Here is an 18,723-nt window from a genome sequence, read left to right as displayed (position 1 = left end):
ACATATTGAACCATATATCCTATATTCATGGTCTATTATCAGATGTTAAATGATTTTAACATATTGAACCATATAGCCTGTATGCATGGTCTATTATCAGATGGTAAATGATTTTAACATATTGAACCATATAGCCTGTATGTTGTTGGGGGGGTTTCTATTACAAAGTTGCCCTTTTAAGATGCCGTTGCCCCTTTAAGAGCTCTGTTGCAAAATGTTCATAAACCATGCTTGATACTCCGGTTTTAAGATGCCATTGCCCCTTTAAGAGCTCTGTTGTGAATGTGCCTAAACCATGCTTGATACTCCGGTTTTAAGATGCCGTTGCCCCTTTAAGAGCTCTGTTGCAAATGATCCTAAACCATGCTTGATACTCCGGTTTTAAGATGCTGTTGCCCCTTTAAGAGCTCTGTTGTGAATGATCCTAAACCATGCTTGACACTCCAGTTGTAACTGCATTTTTAAAACAATGCATTAGCGCGATTGTAGGAGTATAGAAATAAACGTGTTATCAATGGAAAGCTTGGATCCCCCTCTTTTTTTAACAAAGGTCAAAACTGCTTTCAAAAGTGTTTTCCCCGTGATTGCATTAAGAGTTGTTGTCCGTTGACCGCTTGAATAAACTGCCCTACAAAGGCAAAGAGCATCAACTAGAAAACAGTCCAACTGAAGACAAAAAAGGACTTTAAAGTTGTTTTTGCTGTTCAGCCAAATATGTCGTAGGTAGATAAGTGTAAATGCACTGATGTATCATCTTATTATGACCACTGATCTGACCTATGACCCCTTAAATGCTGATACTGCACTCTGCCGTTGTATGACCTTAAACAGCTGTATCGGTCATGCAAAAGCAAAGTGCAGTATCTAAAAAATCTAAATGTGTTTATCCAGCTTTCTTGTGGTTTTTAATGGTGTTGTGTAGTTGTGTTTTCATGTTTGGAATGTTGTATTGTAGCAACCCTCAAGCTGTTTTTATCCATAAGGTAAGAACTATTTCATCACGGAGAAAGTTTATACTTATGTGACTTTGTATTACTATCAATGCTGTCCTTTTCTTTATGTTAGCGAGCGTTTCAATATTTTGTTTGCTATCTTTCTTACCATTATCTGGGTATTTGCATTTCAATGCGACTTAAACCATAGTGTTTCCGCGTGATTGTGCCGAGTTTATTCTGGCGATAACTGGATCACTGGCTGTCTCATGGAGTGTGTGAGGGTGAGTGTCATGGTCGGGATGGCCTGAACTCAGAGCCTGATAGAATACCAAGGAAAACCGTAGTAACTGCAGTAGAACATGGTGGAACAAAGCCAGCTGGCAGTAACCTCACTTACTGTTGTTTCCTTGGTTTTTACTGGGATTTTGTAGTTTCATCAAATTTGACCCTCCATTTTCTCTGAAACGGAAGATAATTGAACCAGGACACTTTGTCACAAGATATGACAGATACTACGAAGCCTGATTTAGGTCTGAACTCATCTTTGACCAAATGTGTAGCAGCAGTTTGCAATTGTACGGCAGAATAGCTGTGCACATAATCCTAATACCTCTTCATGGACTACATTTGAACACTTAAACATTGTCTTCTTTTAGGGCGTGACCTGGTATGGTATGGTCACATTGCCTAGTGATTAGAATGTTGGGCCAGTAACTGAAAGGTCGCTGGTTCGAATACCCGAGCCGTCAATGTGAAAATCTGTTGATGTGCCCTTAAGCAAGGCACTTAACACTAACTTGCTTCATGGGTGCTGTACTACTATGGATGACCCTGTAACACGACACATTTCACTGCACCTATCCGGTGTATCTGACAATAAAAACATATATATTTTTTGCAATTCCAACAGTTAATTTAACAATGCTGGTTATAACTCTTGTTGACGTTGATCCAAGGACACCTTCACTTGCATTACCCTCTTACTGCAGAAAAATATTCTCATGAAATCATGTGACTTATAGTTAGAGAGAACGATTCCTGTAAACGCACACTGCTACAAGCAGGAAACAAGGTATGGACAAACCAGAAATGTGACATTTCTGTTTGATAGTAACCCTGAATGATGAATGTGTGATCTATCTTGTCATCTTTTTGGCCAACCACATTGGAACATTCTAATCTTTAAGGACATGAAGTATGGAGTCATTGTTTTCAGGAAGGTGTCTCCATGGCGATAGGAGGGACAGGAGGCAGACTAAGGGCAAGGGAAGCCTCCTGAACTACTGCCCTACAAAGGCAAAGAGCAGTCTACGCAAACAGTGAATCTGAGAAAAATGACTTTAAAGTTGGGTTTTTTGTCCAATCATATCAACCATGACCACTGATCTGACCTATGACCCCTTAAATGCTGATACTGCACTCTGCCTTTGTATGACCTTAAACAGCTATATGGGTCATGCAGAAGCAAAGTGCAGTATGTAGAAATCTAAATGTGTTTATCCAGCTTTCTTGTTGTTTTTCTGTTTGATGGAAACAGTTTGAGTGTTGTAACTATATTCCAACTGTATTTAATGGTGTTATGTAGTCGTGTTTTCATGTTTTCAATGTTGTATTGGAGTAGGCCTAACCCTCACCAATATTTCTGGTGATGGAGAGAGACACCAGACAAGACATAGAGACAGCAACAGAAGAATAGGATATGATGGAGAGAAACACCAGACAAGACACAGAGACAGATTGCTGATATAGGGATTGTAATTACTGCAGAGAGAGAGAGAGAGAGAGAGAGAGAGAGAGAGAGAGAGAGAGAGAGAGAGAGAGAGAGAGAGAGAGAGAGAGAGAGAGAGAGAGAGAGAGAGAGAGAGAGAGAGAGAGAGAGAGAGAGAGAGAGAGAGAGAGAGAGAGAGAGAGAGAGAGAGAGAGAGAGAGAGAGAGAGAGAGAGAGAGAGTGTGTGTGTGTGTGTTTAGGTACTGTGGGATTCTTTAATCAGTTTGGCTCATTGGAAAGGTCAGAGTCTATGTTTGAAGTTCCTGAGTGGTTTTTGGCAATACACTGGTGATGTATTAATGGATTTAGCTGTTGAAATTCCTTCCCGGACCCCCCTACTGCTATGGGCTAAGCCACCGATGTTTCCAAATCCTAGGGGAGAGAGGAGCTGTTACCCCTGGGGAGAGAGGAGCTGATACCCCTGGGGAGAGAGGAGCTGTTACCCATGGGGAGAGAGGAGCTGCTACCCCTGGGGAGAGAGTAGCTGCTACCCCTGGGGAGAGAGGAACTGCTACCCCTGGGGAGAGAGGAGCTGCAACCCCTGGGGAGAGAGGAGCTGTTACCCCTGGGGAGAGAGGAGCTGCTACCCCTGGGGAGAGAGGAGCTGCTACCCCTGGGGAGAGAGGAGCTGATACCCCTGGGGAGAGAGGAGCTGTTACCCCTGGGGAGAGAGGAGCTGCTACCCCTGGGGAGAGAGGAGCTGCAACGAAGAGAGACTGCGACCCTGCTCGGGAAGAGCTTAACGATTGGTGATTGTTGGGGCACGTTTGGCAGGAGCTTCAGTGATGAAAACTGCTGAACTTGCTGATGTTTCACAATATGCCATGGCCGTCTCAGTCACCAGGTCTCAACCCAATTGAAGACAACCATCAACAAAACACCAAATTATGGAATTTCTTGTGGAAGAATGATGTCACATCCCTCCAATAGAGTTTTCTTTTTTTCAACCTTGACAATAAACATTTTAATGAACCACAAACACTTGATGTTTAGGGATGGCACACATAGGGAGACAGTTTGCGTTCCTTCTCACATATGCACCTAGGAAGATGCAGTGTTTCTCAACCTGTCATTTTACATAATGGTGCAAGACACATACCATCAAATGAATCCATAGACTTTTGTCCATATTTACAGAAGGCTGTCATTTCACAAATTGTTCCTATATTGAAAGGACATAGGGAAAATAAAGTCAAACATTTCAATACAAAATAATAAAAACAATCACAGCATTATTCAGTCTTAATGTATTTTAACCATATTAACCTGTTTAATCAAATTGTTTTCATTTGGAACACTAAATCAGAACTACATTTGGAGTTCCAGACACTTGTAGAATGTATGCCAAGGCACATTGTAAGAGCTATAAAGAGACAGGGAGTGGGAGAGAGAACAGGTAGAACCTGATATGGAAATGAGCAGAACAAACTAAAGGAACTTTCCACCACCGAATGATCATTCCAGACTCTACTTCTATTGAGAGACATATAAAAGGTAAGATGACGATTGTTATGATATTAATATAGTTGATGATATTGTTATGTGTATTAATATAGTTGATGATATTGTTATGTGTATTATTATAGTTGATGATATTGTTATGTGTAATAATATAGTTGATGATATTGTTATGTGTATTAATATAGTTGATGATATTGTTATAATAATATTAATATAGTTGATGATATTGTTATGTGTATTAATATAGTTGATGATATTGTTATGTGTATTCATATAGTTGATGATATTGTTATGTGTATTCATATAGTTGATGATATTGTTATGTGTATTCATATAGTTGATGATATTGTTATGATATTAATATAGTTGATGATATTGTTATGTGTATTAATATAGTTGATGATATTGTTATGTGTAATAATATAGTTGATGATATTGTTATGTGTATTAATATAGTTGATGATATTGTTATGTGTATTCATATAGTTGATGATATTGTTATGTGTATTAATATAGTTGATGATATTGTTATGTGTATTCATATAGTTGATGATATGTTTTGTGGACTGTGTTATAATAGGCCTACTCTCCTTAAAATGTTTTGGATATAAATTAGATGCGTGGGGTGAATTCGTTCTGTTTCCATCTGTGTGCCCCAGGGTGATCGCTCCTACACTATCTAGAATCTAAAAGGTTTCATTGGCTGTCCCCATAGGAGAACCCTTTGTAGAACCCTTTTTGGTCCTAGGTAGAACCCTTTTGGGTTCCATGAAGAACCCTTTCCACAGAGGGTTCTACATGGAAGCCAGAAGAGTTTTACCTGGAACCCAAAAGCGTTCTCCTGTGGGGACAGCCAGAGGACCCTTTTGGAACTCTTTTTTCTAAGAGTGTACTTTATCATAGGTCTATAGACTTGTCTTCTCAAAACAGGCTTAAAACACAACAAGCAACAAACAAAAATTTACTCTTTCTAATCTACTGTTAACGCTTTTCACTCAGGAAGGTATGTTGTGTGAAAGAGAGACAAATAAATACTGTGGAAAGACTAACAACAACTTACACTTCCTCAAAACAGGTTGTGTGTGTTCATTAGTGCCCACCGTAGCAAAACGTTTGGCAACAGAAACCGTTTAGGTCACGTTGTACAGCGTTTGGAGTAAACTGTTCATGCATTGTTGCAAAACTGTTGGCTGCTGTGTAAACTAATGAATACGACCCAGGTAGTAGCCTACAACTCGGCTGTTGATGTCTGCCTGATGCTGTAAACTGAACTTAGCCTGAGTGGTGGACTATGATGCTAGCTAGATATACTGGTTTTCTAAAGTTAGCTAGCTTCAGTTATCTTCACATTCCAGCTCAGGCCTCATCCATAGGAATGTACAGAGTGCCAGTCATCAGGAAGGTGCTCTCAGAACGGAAAATATATAATGACTTGACAGTTTAATCATACAAAATGGCGCTAACTGGACGTGGGCAAGTCACATTCAATCAGTGGAGGTTGCTGAGGGGAGGACGGCTCATATTAATGATACCATTCCACCTTTTCCGCTCCAGCCATTACCACAAGCCCGTCCTCCCCAATTAAGGTGCCACCAACCTCCTGTGAATTCAATACATCAATATTCATTCGTCATAGTTCTACATTTCACATTTCGTATGATAAATGTAATTGTATCATAGTTCTACTATAGTGTAGCGATCTGTGCATCTTCCGGCGTGAGTTTACTGTGAACACTGAGGCTGTACCCACTTTAAGTTACAGTTTTAACAGAGACCAAGTAGGCTATTTGATCATAATATAAAAAAGGCCTCCAATAACATTTAACATGGAAATAGCTGTTCTATCATTCAGCCTACAGTAGCAGCCAATGTGTGGTGTTCAATGTAAGCCTACATTCCATGAGACATTCCAAAAAACATGCAGAGCTTGACATTAACCTGTTTATCTACTTGTCCTTCACACAAGGAGGAGGTGACTGAAAATGTTGTTGTGTTTGATGCAAGAAACCACTTTACTAAATAAAATGCATCATTATTCCCATGTACTATGATGCAATTCCAACCAAGTAACCCAATTGGCGCCAGTGGCGCGATGCGTAGGTTGTTTGCCTTTTTACAAGTGCAACCTGGGTTCACTTCCCTGCCCCGCTGTTTGCTACATTGGTGTCAGAAGTAGTATGGTGTCTGTGAGGCCATCAGATTGCACGGCCCGGATGTGTGAGGGGTCTGAGTAGTCGAAGCACAGGACTTGCTTTTATAGGGGGCAGTGTGAGACAGGTTACAATTCCAATCGCAGCAATAGGGTTAACCTAGTTTTGGCCAGCGACCTGGGTTCACTGCCCTGCCCCGCTGTTTGCTACAATATTAATATCACAGGCTACCCGACGTCCGTTGAACAAAGAGACACAACAATATGAGTGAAAGGATTTTAGGATAATATCAGTAGGTGTTGATTTAAAGTTGTCTTCTGGGTTCAGCCTTCTAGCTACCTTTATCAATAGAGTGAAATATAACAAATGACATGGTCTCAAAGTTTGAGGATAACCAGTCCCGGTTTAAATCGCCCATGATTTCCATTTCATTATTTCCCCAGAGCAGCAAGGGAATCTAGAGACTCAACCTTTGCAGAATCAGAATCACCTTTATTCGCCAAGTACATTTGCATGTACATATGTAGGATCTTAATTTGAGCCAGTTTGCTACAGCAGGAAAATGTTCCTGCAGCAACAGGAAATGTGAATTATAATTAATGGACATTTTCGTAGCGGTTGATACATTTTTAGTAAGGGAAACTCAAGTCTGCCATTTCTAAGTGGAAATTACAAACTTCAGAAGCCTTTTAAAACCTCAAATACACTACAAGTTTTAAATTTACTGCGTTGAGGGAAAGTTATTCTGCAGTGGGGGGTGATCAAATTAAGATCCTACATCTGTACACATAATTCTACATGGTGATTTTTTACATTTTAGTCATTTAGCAGACGCTCTTATCCAAAGCGACTTACATTGCGAGCGCATACATTTTAATTTTTTATACTGGAATCGAACCCACAACTCTGGCGTTGCAAATGCCATGCTCTACCAACTGAGCTACATCCCTGCCGGCCATTCCCATAATAATTTAAATGTCCTGTTGCTGCAGGATTATTTTCCTGCTGTAGCAAACTGGCTAAAATTAAGATCCTACATCTGTAGCAATACACCTCTCTTTGATGTACATGGCTATATCAGGATTGACTTTTGACCATTTGACATCTTTTATTTACTGTTGTTTAGGCTGGTTGAATGAGTCGCCTATAAAAGCTACTTCATCTGCAAGAGAACAGGCGGCTGCACCAGCGACTGTAAGAAGTTATGTGATTTCCTCATATGAACGTGAAAGTAAGTGTGTAGCCTACGCAGTTACACAATGGCTGTTGAAACTGTGGCACATATTTCTCGGTAACATTAGAAGTCGGATGAATGTGTTGATATGTAGGAAAGACGGGCAGACTCTCGTAGGTCTAGGCTAAACTACAAACTATTATAAGGTTAGGTCGACGTCAGACATTCAATGGTCAGAGTAGGTTTGAGCTATGATCACTTATCATGCTGACAAACCTGATAGTCTCCGTTTGAAATGGTGTGTAAAATACCATGCCTAGGCTACAAGCTCTGTCCTGCTACTGTTAGGTCTATAACGTTATGGGAACTGATCTGAACAGGTTTAGGCTGGTCATCTAGGATATGTAGGCTATAGCTGAGGTATAGACCTCCATCTGTATCAGGACTAGGCTCCTGCTACTGTTACTGTTATAACGTTATGGGAACTGATCTGAACAGGTTTAGGCTGGTCATCTAGGCTATAGCTGAGGTCAGTGGTGATTTTAGCATGTCAATCATGGTGGGGCAAAACATAAATAAAGGGGGATGCATGCCAGCAAAGCCACTCCACAACACAACACTAAACAATACATTCATTGCACTATAACGGTGACAAACGGTGCCCACAATCTGTTAGGGCCTACATAAAGCAGAGTCCCAACAGCAGAGTCCCAACAGCAGAGTCCCGACAGCAGAGTCCCGACAGCAGAGTCCCAACAGCAGAGTCCCGACAGCAGAGTCCCAACAGCAGAGTCCCAACAGCAGAGTCCCGACAGCAGAGTCCCGACAGCAGAGTCCCGACAGCAGAGTCCCGACAGCTGTCCTATCATTTCTCTTCATTATTTATCTTCATATGACAAGGAATAAAAAGGATTTGCCTGTAGATTGTCGACTTGATTCATGATGATGACTGCTGGCTAAGATTTTTGATGTTGACATGATCAGTCCAATCAAAGCTACTGTAGATATAATGTGATTTGATGTCATTTTATCTGTGGCCAATGAACTTCTTGGATGGGCACTTCTAATGTAACTCTATGGCAGCACCCAAGGGGCTTGACTTTTCTAGCTCTACCCTTAGACTTGGTAGTGACGTAGTATCCCAATGAGTGACAGAACAGTGAGCCAATCACGGCGCAGCGCTCTGTATTTTCCGCTGGCTTGCCCCACCACCACAGAAAGCACTGAGCTAGGCTGAAATACCTGCATTTTGGAGCTGCCTTACTCAAGAAAACAAAAAAGAGACCATGTTTTTTTGCGGCTTTATTAACTCAATGATATATATATATTTATTTATTAAATTTTTTTTGCAAACTGATATGTGACACGTATTAATGCCAAAATAACATGCAAAACAGGAAAGGCCACCTGCCCTGAATGACGGGTCGCTGGTTGAGAGAATGCCAAGAGTGTGCAAAGCTGTCATCAAGGCAAAGGGTGGCTATTTGAAGAATCTCAAATATAAAATATATTTTGATTTCTTTAACACTTTTTTGGTTACTAAATGATTCTATATGTGTTATTTCATAGTTTTGATGTCTTCACTATTATTCTACAATGTAGAAAATAGTAAAAATAAAGACGAACCCTTGAATGAGTATGTGTTCTAAAACTTTTGACCGGTAGTGTATATATTTTTTAAATTGTTAGCAAACTGATATGTGACATGTATTAATGCCACAATAACATGCAAAACAGGAAAGGCCACCTGCCCTGAATGACGGGTCGCCACTTGCTGAGGTATAGACCTTGATCTGCTTTACACAACAACAAAAAAACTGTTTTACATTATAACCTAGCCTACTTTAAATAATATAAAATCTCTTAATTGTTGCAAAAAACCTTTCTGTATAGATCACTGATCCCCCCCAGATCAATCAAGCCTGTTTTAGCCCTTCTGTCTACATTCTCAGATACGTTTAGAAAATAACAGATTCAAAGATAGTAAATGGTCGACTTTTAATGAAAACAATTAAGTGTGTGACATGGCCATGGAGAAGAGATGTCACAACTACATGTTCATGTGATTGCATTAAATCACCTGACTGTTTCGATATGTCTGTTAGTAAATGTTTTGTAAGAGATAATTAATAAATGATAACAATTCACATTCAAGAATTACTGTGTTAACTACAACCAACATGTTGGATTTCTGTTTAGGGGTCAGTGGTCTAAAATGAGTCTCTCTGGGGAGAAAGAGGAGGGGGGCCCTGCCTCTAAAATGAGTCTCTCTGGGGAACATGACACCAAAGCTAAGAGGTGAGATGACAATTTTGTTTAAGAATTATTAAGAGTTTATTTCCTAAATGCTATTTCCATAATTTTTCACGTGTTATTTAATCAGAAATGGTTGCTTATGGTTGCTTAACCTTCAATATTACTTTTCTCAGATGTTTAATTAATAGATTTTAGATGTATATCATTATTATTATTTTTATTGCAAAACGCTATATATCCATTGTTTAGCTGAAATTGAATGTTCGTATCCTGTATATTTGACTGTATTATCTGGTTGTCTCACCTAGCTATCTTAAGATGAATGCACTTACTGTAAAAGCTCTGGGTAAGAGCATCTGCTAAACAGGTGGGGCTCTGCCCTGAATGACAGGTCACCACTGCTCCAAAGCAATTACATGTGGCACAGAAACCACTGACACGCTGCATGTTTCTATTATCAAGACACCTGCTGGTACCTCTTAACTGGTTAGGACAGCTCATGAGGTGTCCTAAATATCTGCCAACTAGGTGGGACACTTATGAATAAAGAGGCTTCATGCATAGCTTTAATTTATACCCATAAGAGTAGGACTAAAACGGCTTTATTCTCAGCACTTATACGCTACATTTTCTACTCTGAGACGCTTTTTGGATATGGGCCCAGATCTCAAAATATTGTAATGACCCAGTATTAAATTAGTCTGTCTGGGGAGAGAGAGGACCAATTTTTCTACTCTGAGACGCTTTTTGAATACGTGCCCAGATCTCAAAATCTTGTTTTAAAAAACGATTTTATTTTGATTGACATAATAAAAAATGAATATTACTAATGTACCCGACTTTAAAGACTGCTTTTAGTTTATTGTGTGGCAGTGCTCATGTCCCCGTTCTGAAACTGTCCGCCTCCCCGTACAGAACTGTCCGTATCCACGTACGGTTTGGCGCCAAGCATATTGTCCAGTTACGCGCAGAGTGGGCTGAGGTGATGTTGGGGAATAACGACGGAGTTCGATACAGTGTTGAGACACCGAAGTTTATTGTTCAATTAGCTTTTTTTGCGTAATGGTCAGTGACAGTATGAGTGTAGCCAGATCCTTTTCACTCGCTATTCTTATTATTAACAAGGTTACTGCTACTTGGTGAGCGTTAACCCTGTAGGTTTACCTCAGGTAACTGATTATTAACAAGGTTACGGCTACTTATGTCATGCAATAAAATGCAAATTAATTACTTAAAAATCATACAATGTGATTTTCTGGATTTTTGTTTTAGATTCCGTCTCTCACAGTTGAAGTGTACCTATGATAAAAATTACAGACCTCTACATGCTTTGTAAGTAGGAAAACCTGCAAAATCGGCAGTGTATCAAATACTTGTTCTCCCCACTGTATATATATATACACTATTTATTTAGATGGGTGACATTATCTGCCAAAGTAATACCACTGTAGATAAAGAAGAGCTCTCCAGTAGGTGAACCAAAACATTCAAAGGCCATTTTCTCAAAAGTGAGGTTACAAGTTTATCATCTTTCAAAGCAGAATAACTTTCCCATTGTTCCTCAACTGTAGTGTATGATTTACCTTTTTCTAACTGAGTCTCTACTTTTATCAAATGTAAAATACACAATTTCAAATTTTGCTACATAAGACCGAATCGAGCCGGTCTGCCACATTTGACTGTGTAAAACCTAGCAGTACTAGTTATTTCTCTGAGAGTGAGGCAGATATATTATTACTGTGTAAAACCTAGCAGTACTACTTATTTCTCTGAGAGTGAGGCAGATATATTATTACTGTGTAAAACCTAGCAGTACTACTTATTTCTCTGAGAGTGAGGCAGATATATTATTACTGTGTAAAACCTAGCAGTACTACTTATTTCTCTGAGAGTGAGGCAGATATATTATTACTGTGTAAAACCTAGCAGTACTACTTATTTCTCTGAGAGTGAGGCAGATATAGAACATTTTGCAAAAAAACATCATTATTTGTCTCTCTGAAATGAAACCATCAAGTGATAGATTTTAAACAAATACATGTCTGTCGTTGAACAAGCGCATACAATGATTAGCTACTGAAAAAACACACCAATCTCTTTCATAATTTCTTTAAACAATAAAATCTAATTTACCAACATTTCTGAAAATGGATATATAGCGTTTTGGAATGAAACTCTTCTAATGTTTCCCCATCTGAGCTCAGAGTAGATGAGAGACGTAATGTTTTTCTCTGTTGTGTTGAAGCCCAATCAAACAGGAGAGACCAGCCTCCCCTGTACCCAGCTGTGTGTCCATGAAGAGTGACTGGTCTATGGGTCGTCCTATACACTTTAGAGAGGGAGACTTTTCTACTGAACAAAGGTAAGAAGAACTCATGGGTCATGGTCAGTGAGTTAAACAACACTGTCTCTAGTCATTTCTCCTCTCCCATTTTCCCATTTATTTTTGTTGTTTTCATAATCCATAGACTAAACCTTTTTTCCATTTTCATAGTCCTAAAACAAAATCAAACCAACACTACATTCCCTCCCTGTGTGTGTTTGTGTGTGTAAGTGTGTGTGTGTGTGTGTGTGTGTGTGTGTGTGTGTGTGTGTGTGTGTGTGTGTGTGTGTGTGTGTGTGTGTGTGTGTGTGTGTGTGTGTGTGTGTGTGTGAGGAGGAGATCTAATCTGATGTTTTGTCCACAGAAACCAACAGGAGAGATCAGAGTCAGAGATTCTCAGTGGTCAGTCTTCCCAGAGTCATCAAACAGACCTGGCCTCCATATTCAGTGTATGTGGACCTGTTATGTAGATTTGTTTTTGTTTACCTCAAGTTAAGTTGATCTGTCAATCATTCATTAATGTGTCAATGAGAAAGCATTTAGTCTCTTGCTTAACTTATTTACTTGATTTATTTCAGTTGCTTGAAGAGAATATTATGACATTTGTGAAGAACGAGCTGAAGATGTTCAAGAGGATTCTTAGTCCAGAACTCCCAGAAGGCTTTGAGAGTCAGAAGCAGGATAAGGAAGTGGTGGATGCTGAAGATGAGAAGCAGGAGAGCAGTGCCAGAGAGGGGGCTCTGAAGATCACACTGCACGTCCTGAGGAAAATGAACCAGAAGGAGCTTGCTGACACACTGGAGAAAAGTAAGAGCTGTCTGCCTCATGTTGAATGCTGTTTTAGAACATTTAAAAGCTGTAGCTAAAGTACAGCTAAAGTAGCTGTGTAACTCAATGATATTGTAGCAGCCTTAACACAACACCTAGTGACCTCATCAAGTAGCAGCAGGGGTGTGTTGTGTTGATTAATTTAGACAGAGAGAAGAGGAGAGACAGAGGAGAGAGAGAGAGAGAGAGGGAGAGAGAGAGAGAGAGAGAGAGAGAGAGAGAGAGAGAGAGAGAGAGAGAGAGAGAGAGAGAGAGAGAGAGAGAGAGAGAGAGAGAGAGAGAGAGAGAGAGAGAGAGAGTGGTGATTAATTTAGACAGAAAGAGAAATATAGGCAACTTTAATAATGCCAAATAATAATAGTGATAGAATCAGTCACTCCAGTGTGGAATGCATTAAAAATGTACACTTTTAATTTAAAACTTTATGACACAGTCTTACAATACTGTAGGCATTAAAACTGATGTAATATTAATATCCTCTGTGTTAGTTCTTCATTCAGATGAGCTTGCTGTGATTTGCCAACGTGAACTCAAATCTAATCTAAAGAAGAAGTTTCAATGTGTTTTTGAGGGGATCGCTAAACAAGGAAACCCAACACTTCTCAATAAGATCTACACAGAGCTCTACATCACAGAGGGTGGAACAAAAGAGGTCAATAATGAACATGAGCTGAGACAGATTGAGACAACAACCAGGAAACAAGCAAGACCAGAGACTGCAATCAAATGTAACGACATCTTCAAACCCTTAACTGGACAAGACAAACTTATCAGAACTGTGCTGACAAAGGGAGTCGCTGGCATTGGAAAAACAGTCTCTGTGCAGAAGTTCATTCTGGACTGGGCTGAAGGAAAAGCAAATCAGGATGTCCAATTTGTATTTTCATTCCCTTTTCGGGAGCTGAATTTGATGAAAGGTGAAAAACACACTTTGATTGAACTTCTCAATCACTTCTCACAGGAAACCAAACAATCAAGAATCTCCAACTACGACAAGTACAAAGTTCTGTTCATCTTTGATGGTCTGGATGAGTGCCGACTGCCCCTAGACTTCCAGAAGAACAAGATCTGTTGTGACGTCACAAAGTCAACCTCAGTGGATGTTCTGCTGACAAATCTCATCAAGGGAAATCTGCTTCCCTCTGCTCTCCTCTGGATAACTACCCGACCTGCAGCAGCCAATCAGATCCCTTCAGGGTGTGTTGACCAGGTGACAGAGGTACGAGGGTTCAATGACCCACAGAAGGAGGAGTACTTCAGGAAGAGATTCAGTGATGAGGATCTGGCCAGCAGAATCATCTCACACATAAAGACATCAAGGAGCCTCCACATCATGTGCCACATTCCAGTCTTCTGTTGGATTTCTGCAATAGTCCTTGAACACATGCTGAAACATAAGAGAGAAGATATGCCCAAGACCCTGACTGAGATGTTCATACACCTTGTGGAGTTTCATACCAAACAGAAGAATGAAAAATATCTTGGGAAAGAAGAGACAGATCCACACTGGAATAAAGAGAGCATTCTGTCACTGGGAAAACTGGCTTTTCAACAGCTTGTGAATGGCAATCTGATTTTCTATGAAGAAGACCTGAAAGAGGCTGGCATTGATGTCAATGAAGCCTCAGTGTACTCAGGATTGTGCACACAGATCTTTAAAGAGGAATGTGGGCTGTACCAGGACAAGGTGTACTGCTTCGTGCATCTGAGCATTCAGGAGTTTCTGGCTGCTGTATATGTGTTCCTCTCATTCATCAACAACAATGAGAATCTAATGGCCAAACCTCAATCAACGTCCAGGAACTTTTCTGTGAGAATCAGACACAAGCGTAAAGTTACTGTCTACAAGAGTGCTGTGGTTAAAGCCTTACAAAGTGAGACAGGAAACCTGGACCTTTTCCTCCGCTTCCTTCTGGGCCTCTCACTGGAGTCCAATCAGAAGCACTTACGAGGTCTACTGACAAAGACAAGAAGCAGCTCACAGAGCCATGAAGAAACAGTCAAGTACATCAAGGAGAAGATCAGGGAGAATCCCTCTCCAGAGAGGTGTATCAATCTGTTTCACTGTCTGAATGAACTGAATGACCATTCTCTAGTGGAGGAGATCCAACGCTACCTGAGATCAGGAAGTCTCTCAGAAGAAGAACTGTCACCTGCACAGTGGTCAGCTCTGGTCTTTGTGTTGCTGACTTCTGAAAATGAGCTTGATGTGTTTGACCTGAAGAAATACTCCAGATCAGAGGAAGGTCTTCTGAGGCTGCTGCCAGTGGTCAAAGCCTCCAGAGCTGCTCTGTGAGTACATAACATGACATTTAAGTACTAATCATCAGGAAGAAATGTTCAGAGAAATATATGTATTATAATATGTATATAATATATCATATTACATTGAAAAACGTACTGAATCAATGCATTGATGTTCATATTAGTATAACAATATGACCATGCAATTCTAGGAGACGGAAGATGAATCTATATGTTGTTTAAGAGAATAAACCAAATGCATCTGCCATTGTCCTTCTACACTACTGGTGTTAAATTAACAGTGTGTTTGTGATATCATGATGATCTCTTTGTCAGGCTGTCAGGCTGTCTAGTCACAGAGAAAGGCTGTGCTTCTCTGGTCTCAGCTCTGAAGTCAAACCCCTCACACCTGAGAGAGCTGGATCTGAGTAACAATGACCTGAAGGATTCAGGAGTGATGCTGCTCTCTGCTGGACTGGGGAATCCCCACTGTAAACTGGAGACTCTGAGGTCAGTATTCCTGTAGTTGGTCAACAAGTGATAACTGTTCACCAGATCCACATGTGTTTACCAGGCACACATAGTCCACAACATATGTGTTTGGACAGTGAAGCTTTCAGTTTTACAGTGGTGTGAAAAAGTGTTTGCCCCCTTTCTGATTTCTTATTTGTTTGCATGTTTGTCACACTTAAATGTTTCAGATCATCAAACAAATTTAAATATTAGTCAAAGATAACACAAGTAAACACAAAATGCAGTTTTGAAATGAAGGTTGTTATTATTAAGGGAAAACAAAATCCAAACCCACATGGCCCTGTGTGAAAAAGTGATTGCCCCCTACAACCTAATATCTGGTTGGGCCACCCTTAGCAGCAACAACTGCAATCAAACATTTGAATTCCAATGAAGTTTTTACAGCGCTCTGGAGGAATTTTGGCCCACTCATCTTTGCAGAATTGTTGTAATTCAGCCACATTGGAGGGTTTTCGAGCATGAACTGCCTTTTTAAGGTCATGTCACAGCATCTCAATAGGATTCAGGTCAGGACTTTGACTAGGGCACTCCAAAGTCTTCATTTTGTTTTCCTTCAGCCATTCAGAGGTGAACTTGCTGGTGTGTTTTGGATCATTGTCCTGCTGCAGAATCCAAGTTTGCTTCAGCTTGAGGTCACAAACAGATGGCCGGACATTCACCTTCAGGATTTTTTGGTAGACAGCAGAATTCATGGTTCCATTTATCACAGCAAGTCTTCCAGGTCCTGAAGCAGCAAAACAGGCCCAGACCATCACACTACCACCACCATATTTTACTGTTGGTATGATGTTCTTTTTCTGAAATGCGGTGTTACTTTTATGCCAGATGTAATGGGACACACACCTTCCAAAAAGTTCAACTTTTGTCTCGTCAGTCCACAGAGTATTTTCCCAAAGGTCTTGGGGATCATCAAGATGTTTTCTGGCAAAAACGAGGCGAGCCTTAATGTTTTTTTTGCTCAGCAGTGGTTTTCCTCTTGGAACTCTGCCATGCAGGCCATTTTTGCCCAGTCTCTTTCTTATGGTGGAGTCATGAACACTGACTTTAACTGAGTAAGTGAGGCCTGCAGCTCTTTGTATGTTGTTGTGGGGTCTTTTGTGATCTCTTGGATGAGTCGTCGCTACGCTCTTGGGGTCATTTTGGTCGGCTGGTCACTCCTGGAAAGGTTCACCACTGTTCCATGTTTTCGCCATTTGTGGATAATGGCTCTCACTGTGGTTCGCTGGAGTCCCAAAGCTTTAGAAATGGCTTTATAACCTTTTCCAGACTGATGGATCTCAATTACTTTCTTTCTCATTTGTTCCTGAATTTCTTTGGATCTCGGCATGATGTCTAGCTTTTGAGGATCTTTTGGTCTACTTAACTTTGTCAGGCAGGTCCTATTTAAGTGATTCCTTGATTGAGAACAGGTGTGGCAGTAATCAGGCCTGGGTGTGGCTAGAGGAATTGAACTCAGGTGTGATAAACCACAGTTGAGTTGTGTTATAACAGGGGGGGCAAACACTTTTTCACACAGGGCCATGTAGGTTTGGATTTTGTTTTCCCTTAATAATAACAACCTTCATTTCAAAACTGCATTTTATCTTTGACTAATATTTAAATTTGTTTGATGATCTGAAACATTTAAGTGTGACAAACATGCAAACAAATAACACATCAGGAAGGGGGCAAACACTTTTTCACACCACTGTATTTGTACTTTTATATTTGTCTCTCTACAAGCAAAACGTTGATAATTTGTCATTTCTAATAATGATACCTCACTGTCTGTCTTTTGACTGATACTGATTTTTAAACTGCTCTGGTCAGTCTACTCAAATATTTGTCATATGCATTTTTGCAATGCATTTTTGCAATTCTTTGATAATTTGTCATTTCTAATAATGATACATTCATTTATGAATAGATATGTCAGGTTTCAGGACACTGATATATCTGAAAATGTAGAAAACATATACTGCCACTATTTTCACCACCAAAGAATAGCAGTTTGGTTTTAATATGATTTGACTCTTTGCAGGCTGTCACGCTGTCTAGTCACAGAGGAAGGCTGTGCTTCTCTGATCTCAGCTCTGAGGTCAAACCCCTCACACCTGAGAGAGCTGGATCTGAGTAACAATGACCTGAAGGATTCAGGAGTGAAGCTGCTCTCTGCTGGACTGGGAAATCCCCACTGTAAACTGGAGACTCTGAGGTCAGTATTCCTGTAGTTGGTCAACAACTGATAACTGTTCACCAGATCCACATGTGTTTACCAGGCACACATAGTCCACACCATATGTGTTTGGATAGTGAAGCTTACAGTTTTATATTTGGTGCTATGCTCCAGCATTTTGTATTTGAGATATAATGTTTCATATTAGGCAACAGTACAGAATGTCACCTTTTATTTTAGGTTTTTCATACATTTCTGTTTTTCCGTTTACATACGAAAGCGTTTTATGTGTCTAGTTCTCCCATTTGAAGAAGTCGTAATTATTTGGACAAATTCATTTAGTCAGAAGTTTAGTATTTGGTCCCATATTCCTTACCTGCAGTGATTACATCAAGCTTTTGATTCTACAAACTTGTTGAATACATTTGCAGTTTGTCTTGGTTGTGTTTTGGATGATGTTTTTCCTAATAGAAACTGAATGGTGAATAATGTCCTGTCATTTTGGAGTCACTTCACTTGTATTGTCAGTAAGAATATAAGATGTTTCTGAACACTTCTACATTCATGTGGACGCTACCATGATTATGAATAATCATGAATGAATCGTGAATGATGATGAATGAGAAAGTTACAGAGGAACAAGGATCATACCCCCTCTGTTATTGGTAATGGTGAGAGGTTAGCATGTTTTGTTGTAGCCTCTAACTTTCTCACTCATTATTATTCATGATTCATTCATGATTTTTCTTAATCATTGCATCATCAGGATTAATTTAGTAGTGTTTAGAAACATGTTATCTACTCACTTAGACAGAAAATTACTCCAGTCATCATCCACCATTCAGTTACTATCGGGCAAAACATAACCCAAAACAAAACTGCAAATGCAACCAAC

At 40.0% G+C, this 18,723-nt stretch overlaps 2 protein-coding genes across 2 annotated transcripts in view; both read left to right on the top strand.

Moving 5' to 3' along the window:
- Window positions 1-18,723, top strand: part of LOC311125132 (NLR family CARD domain-containing protein 3-like) — a gene marked incomplete at its 3' end in the record, with an annotated part of 273,187 nt that overhangs the window by 135,000 nt on the left and 119,464 nt on the right. The gene's annotated exons all lie outside the window — the stretch shown is intronic.
- Window positions 9,704-17,883, top strand: LOC311125119 (NLR family CARD domain-containing protein 3-like; the record flags this gene model as incomplete). The annotated part of the gene is made up of 7 exons (XM_084199188.1): window positions 9,704-9,786; window positions 11,990-12,106; window positions 12,432-12,516; window positions 12,646-12,874; window positions 13,396-15,187; window positions 15,476-15,649; window positions 17,694-17,883. 7 exons carry the CDS (start codon window positions 9,704-9,706, stop codon window positions 17,881-17,883), a joined length of 2,670 nt encoding a protein of 889 aa, XP_084055314.1.

Source organism: Coregonus lavaretus (assembly GCF_964263955.1).
Source record: "Coregonus lavaretus genome assembly, contig: HAP1_SCAFFOLD_254, whole genome shotgun sequence".
Classification (NCBI taxonomy): domain Eukaryota; kingdom Metazoa; phylum Chordata; class Actinopteri; order Salmoniformes; family Salmonidae; genus Coregonus; species Coregonus lavaretus.
This window is presented reverse-complemented; position numbering and strand designations above follow the sequence as displayed.